Source organism: Thamnophis elegans, chromosome 2 (assembly GCF_009769535.1).
Source record: "Thamnophis elegans isolate rThaEle1 chromosome 2, rThaEle1.pri, whole genome shotgun sequence".
NCBI lineage: Eukaryota > Metazoa > Chordata > Lepidosauria > Squamata > Colubridae > Thamnophis > Thamnophis elegans.
The window spans coordinates 103,443,435-103,449,434 of NC_045542.1; the positions used below are offsets into that span (position 1 = coordinate 103,443,435).

Here is a 6,000-nt window from a genome sequence, read left to right on the forward strand (position 1 = left end):
TAAGCCATGAAAATTCATTTGGTAATATACCTTTCGTGGCTGCTAGCTTTAGAGAGGAAATCACTATGTATGGTCTTGTGCTTCTGGGTGAAAGGCAGGATATAAATGGGAAAAGATAAGTAGCTCTTAAATATAAGAATATGAATAAATATGACATATTCATTCTACAGATAGTTATAGGTGCCATTTTTTCTAATTTGACAGAAGAGGAAAACTGATTAGGGTGCATGGATATTCTACAATATTTTTCTTGTATAATTTTACAAGCTCTTATTGCTTACAGTAAGTTATGTTTCCACGTGTTTTTTTTTTCTAGCCAAGCAGCTTATTCGTCTACTGCTGAAAACTGACCCAACAGAGAGGATGACCATTTCTCAATTTATGAATCATCCCTGGATTAATGTGAGTCCTGCACAATGGTCTGCCTGTGTTTTAGTGTGGGTACTAGGCAGCCTGCTGAGACGATTAAGCATATTACTAATTGAACTAAGGCTGTAAAAACGAATATAATTTCTCCCTCACAGTATGAGGGAAGTCTTGGAGGGGAGAGGGAAAAAAAACTCCCCGTGAGTGGCAGCCAAGGACACTACACCCCCAACCCAACTGCTCTCAGCTAGATTTAGCTTTCGTTGCAGTGCACACATTCTCTTTCTCTTATTTATAAAAAGCTACATTACCTCATCAACGTAGGACTTATTATTAGACCTCCAAGGCACCATCGTGCTACACAGTGTTGATATGAATAGAGACCTCCTGCTTTGGGGGCGTTCTCAGTTTTTGGCAGAGGACTGGGAAAACTCAAGATAGGGAAGGGGGAGGCTTAAGCGCAGCTCTTGCTGAAAATCACGCCAGAGTTGTTTCTGATGGAGATGCCAACTAACTAAAAGGCTCTGGGAGTGTTGAAGTAGACTCCCCTCTGGAGTGGAAGAGAGAGAGAGCAAGCTGCTACTGAAGCTATGAGTTTCCCATCTGCATACTGCCAGGCAAAAGACACCATCCTTTTCTCTACTGGATTCTCACATCTAGCAACGCACTTCAAATAGCTGCTTTAAAAATGGATTCATATAGTTGCCAAGAAAAATCAATCTAAAGAGATTAAATGCCTTGTGAACTCTTAAAAGAGACAAAGTCCAGGAGAGCAATTTGAGTGCTCCATAGAGCAAATGGTTAAATAGGGAGCTAACTCTCATTTCCCTCAGCCCAAAGGAAATGTAGGCTGAAAAGGGTCTCAATAAGAAAGGCTCAAAGTTAAGCAGACCAATGAGTTGAGCGTGTCTGTGAGGAGAAAGTCCTGCTTTCTTTCCGGTCACCAAAGTTGAAACTGATTTATTAAGTTTTAAAATTTAAATTTGTAATATAAACAATTCTGGAGAGATTTGGACTCCGTATCTCTATTACAGAAACTCTGTTCTAGCACCTGCCATTCCTTTGAGCCAGAAATCTAACTTGAACCACATTTGGAAACACTGACATCGGTCATAGTGCAGAACTGATTAATTTGGACATAGGGATGGCAGTTGGTCAAGAAGCAATTGTAGCTAAGCAATTGTAAGCTTAGCCTTTGATTCAAATATTGTGTCAACCTCATGGTGGGCTTTAAGTAGAATATACAAACTAAAATGTAAGTGTAGCTGTGTTAAGAGCTGACAGTCTGTTCCATTTCTCATTCAGTGTGTGGCCTTTAAGTAAAAGTATTTTAAAAGGAAAATGGGAACTTGATGTTAAAAGCTACGGAATTTCATACCGAGATAGAAGGATAAACTAAATTATTTTATGAAGAATATGGTTTTGAGCCTTATTATGAGGTTTGAGATTTACTTGGGGGGGGGGGGGGAGAGAAGGTGTATCTGGAAGCAGAAGGGGAAATGTGCTTTTTCCTGCTACTGCAAGCTTTATCCTCCTTTGACAAGTGTTTGCTGGGGGAAGCGGGAGGAACTCAAATGTGATTTTCTCCTCTAGTTTTTACCAAGTTAATTGCCACAGTCTTATGCAATTTTGTGATTATGAAAAATACGACTGTCTCCCAAAATGCAGCCGCCTACACTCTTTCTCACATAGCTTAGGAGACAAGTTTCTACATTTTGAACACAACTTCTTTTTTTAAGAGCAGTTAATGGTTAGTGTGTCAGCAGTCTGTCACAAGAATTCATCTCTATTGATTTCCCTCTCTTAGCAATCCATGATGGTGCCACCAACCCCTCTTCACACTACTCGAGTCCTGCAAGAAGATAAAGACCACTGGGATGAAGTGAAGGTAATCTTTATGCATGTGCAGAGTTGGGTGGAGAGCTTCCTTTTTAATGGATGGTTGGAAAACAGTGTTCTCTCTAATTATTTATAACCCCACTGAGTGCGAAATAGCACAATAGTTGCTAAATCCTATGCAGATAATAGATTGAAAGAATTTCTACAGTTAGGCATAGAAAGACAATCAGGGTTTTAGTGGCAGGATAGGTGTTTAGTTTTTTTAAATAGACTTTAGCCAAAAATGTCTGCAATGGCTAAAGCCAGGATTTTTACTTCAATCTTTCTTTAGTATGCCTTTTGGAGCAGGAGTTTTGGAGTTTTTTTTGTTTTAAATAAACGTGGTAGATATGTCCAAATACTTACCGTATTTTTCGGAGTATAAGAGGAACCTTATTCCCTCAAAAAAAAAGAGGGTGAAAATCTGGGTGCGTCTTATACACTGAATACAGCATTTTGTTGCCTCCTGAAACCCTGCCCCCTTTGCAAAAATGGCTGTGCATAGCCTTTAAGTGGCTTCCAGCATGGTCCTGGGGGGCTGCGGAGGGCAAAAATGAGTGAAAAATGGGCCATTTTTTGCTCAATTTTGCCCCCAGAAGCACTCCATAAGCCTCCTAAAAGTTATGCATGCCCTTTTTGTGACAAAAATGGGCCCGTTTTCACGAAAAACGAATCTTTTTTGGGAGGTCCACAGAGTAAAAAAACTTTTTTTAAAAATTTGCCTCTTCAAAATCTTGGTGCATCTTATACTCCAGTGCGTCTTATACTACGGAAAATACATTATATTCTTTTTTTAATCATCTTTTCTTTGAAAAACAATGGAAAATTGTACCTTTGATGTTATTCCAAAAGTTCTGGGGGCTACAAGAAAAGCATTTATAATGTGCTTTGTGAGGTGTCCATTCTGATTGAGGCAGATCCAACAAGAATAGGTAGGTTGGGCTTTCAGATGTTTTGGACTTTAAATACCCACTTCACTTTGCCACTAGTGTTTTTTAGAAGTTTTCCTAATGCCAGGTTGCCTTTGACATAGGAAAACATTAAACTTCCGATACACACAGACAGCATTAAAGACATTCTACTTCGTTGAATGTTCCTTACAGAATTAATTTAGTTCTCAAGGGTTTTTTTGTCCCTAATATGTAATGTTTAATCCTACATATGAATTGTTTTATTCATTACAGTCTACTACATTGGGTATTTAATTTTTGCGGGGGGACTCTAAAGCTGTTACTTTTGCCCAAGATCGATCCTTCTGTAGACATAACAGGAGACGGACTATTTTTCCTTAAAATTTCATTGTTACTTCTTATGTATTTTAGGAGGAAATGACTAGTGCTTTGGCAACCATGAGAGTAGACTATGATCAGATAAAAATTAAAGATTTGAAAATATCCAACAATCGACTCCTCAACAAACGGCGTAAGAAACAAAAACAAGGAGGCACCTCAACTGCATCACCTGGCTGTAACAACCAATAAAGACGAGAGAAATAAAATGAAATAATTAGTTGAATTGAAATCATTGCGCAAAGGATACATAACTGAAACACGAATGTGGGTGATGAGAACTTTTTATTTCAATGCAACTGGGCCTTTTTCTACAAATAATTTTGTTAATCATTCTTATTACATTTTAGTATACTTTACATAAGGAGCTGCAACAAACCTTAGAATATCAGTGAAGTTTGGATAAATACATATTTCTTGTGGTAATGCGGGTTCAGTGCTTACAAAAGCACAGTCACAACAAGCAATTCTCAATCCCTTTTTTCATATAAAGCAATTAAGAGCATCCATCTGCTTAACTCTCAGATGAATTCATAAGGACATAAATGTGCTTAATTTAGACTGGATTATGCTGAATCCATTCAAGAAAAATAGAATAAACCATGCATAAAGCAAAGGAGTAAAAAAAAAATCAGGTTATTACAAGAAGCAATCAAAGAATTATGAAAAAGTAAGTTTTTCATATATTTTTGCTTGATTTTCATTGTTCATTTCTATTGTATTTAATGTTCTTATCAGGTTAATGCTCTTATTTTATACACCGTCCATCTGTATAAGGAAGCATTGCTTTTTAGTCTTTGGGGAATATTTACAATTTAAAGTTTAAGGGATTAATACAAGCTTGCTTCCATTCTTACATTCAGATCATGTAGGTAAAAACAATGTAGTTAGTCATATGTGAAGTGGGCACACATTTTTTTCAACCACAGGAAACTTCCACTGGCTGCCTTGTAGGATCCACATAGCAAAACAGGTATGAGGGCAGTTGCTACATTTTATGATTTAGATGTTCCATTTCATTGTTTACGTATAGGACATAATTTATTTTCATCACATATTTTTTCAAGTGTTTACTTTTTTAAATTAAGTATCAGAGATTAATATATAGCATTAATCAACCAAAGTATCATCGTTTGTCAGCATCCACAACTTTGCACAAAGATTTTAGCTGAAAATGTATACAGTTCAGAAGGAAATGAATCCCAGATGCACTATGATTTTTTTACTAAAAGAACCATCAGGGTATAGCTAGAGGGCACACTTTTTGCATTCTTTTCCAGTAGTAAAGAGCTTCCAGTGGTCTGGGGTTGATATGGACAGGGGTAGAATTATTGCCCCCCCCCCCATCTTTCTTGTGATGTTGTTTTTAAAAACATATTAAACCAATAAGCCCTACTTCACCTATTTTATTAATATCCCTTTTATTTAGCTATTGATGAATTTCCATGAGAAATCTTGGGAAACTACTATCAGGAAAATAAATGGTTACAATTGCCATTTCCCTGAGATAATGTATCAGTTTGGCTATTCTGTGAACTGGGAGATATAGCACTTTCATGTACTGTCTATATATTAAAAAGTTTAAAACCTGGGCACATGCCATGAGTGCTTCTAAATTCAAAGCAGAAATTTGCAAATTTGACACCAAGACACATGTTACTACAGTTGTTTTTACGTATCATATATTATTTCTTAATACCCTGTAGATTAGGGTGGATGGGATAACAAAAAAATTGAAGTCACTCAAGTAATTTGTGTGGATATTTTTTCAGAGAGTTTAGATATTTCAGTATGGCTATATATGCAACAAGAAAAGCAACTGTGCCAAACACTAAAGGTCTCAAACTGGGGTGTATTTTTCACACAGTATCTCACAAATAACCTTGTCCTGTGAAACCTGCATTGCATATCAATTATATTTTTTCAGATCATTTCATTGTCCAAACATTTTCTTTGAAAAGGGATATTCATATTCCTATAACGATTTCCCACACATGCAAGTGCCCCTGGCCCTCTAGGTAGAAGGTGAGAATTGATCCAGCCCTCCCTCCCTCTCAGCTTTCATTTGTGCTACAGTTTTGGAGATGCTAACGAACAGCAGGTGTGCTTGTTTGTGTTACTTCTCACTTCTAACACTCAATACAGGAAAGAGGAATCTTTTGATGGCCTTCGTGTTTGTCAGAGGGCTCAAGGGGGAGATGAAGTCTTCTCCTAATGGTACTTGTAAAATGGCGAGATGATAAATAATTGCAGATGAATTGTTTTGTTCTTTACCTTCTCCAAACTAAGTGTGCTGCACAACCCAGGAGAACAGAGATGGAGGAGGAAAATGTGTGGCTGTTAAACCAAAAAAAAAAAAAATTGGTGACTTTGTATTATATCCTTATTCTAGAATTATAAGGATTAATCTGCAATGAAGTAAATTTCTATTAATTACATAGGTGCCTCTCTTTGATTTGCAAGCATA

The 6,000-nt window shown here is 37.0% G+C and overlaps 1 protein-coding gene across 6 annotated transcripts in view; it reads left to right on the forward strand.

Annotated features, from left to right (window-relative positions):
* MAPKAPK3 (MAPK activated protein kinase 3) overlaps nt 1–4,916 on the forward strand; it is a 65,944-nt gene extending 61,028 nt beyond the window's left edge. For 4 of the 6 annotated variants that reach the window (XM_032212260.1, XM_032212261.1, XM_032212263.1 and 1 more), the window contains 3 exons: nt 317–402; nt 2,174–2,254; nt 3,567–3,725. In XM_032212260.1, coding sequence (XP_032068151.1) covers nt 317–402; nt 2,174–2,254; nt 3,567–3,725 — 326 coding nt within the window. Of the gene's footprint in view, nt 1–316; nt 403–2,173; nt 2,255–3,566 lie in introns of all 6 variants that reach the window. The other 2 variants (XM_032212259.1, XM_032212258.1) reach the window with 1 other exon arrangement.
* Nucleotides 4,917–6,000: the final 1,084 nt, after the last annotated feature.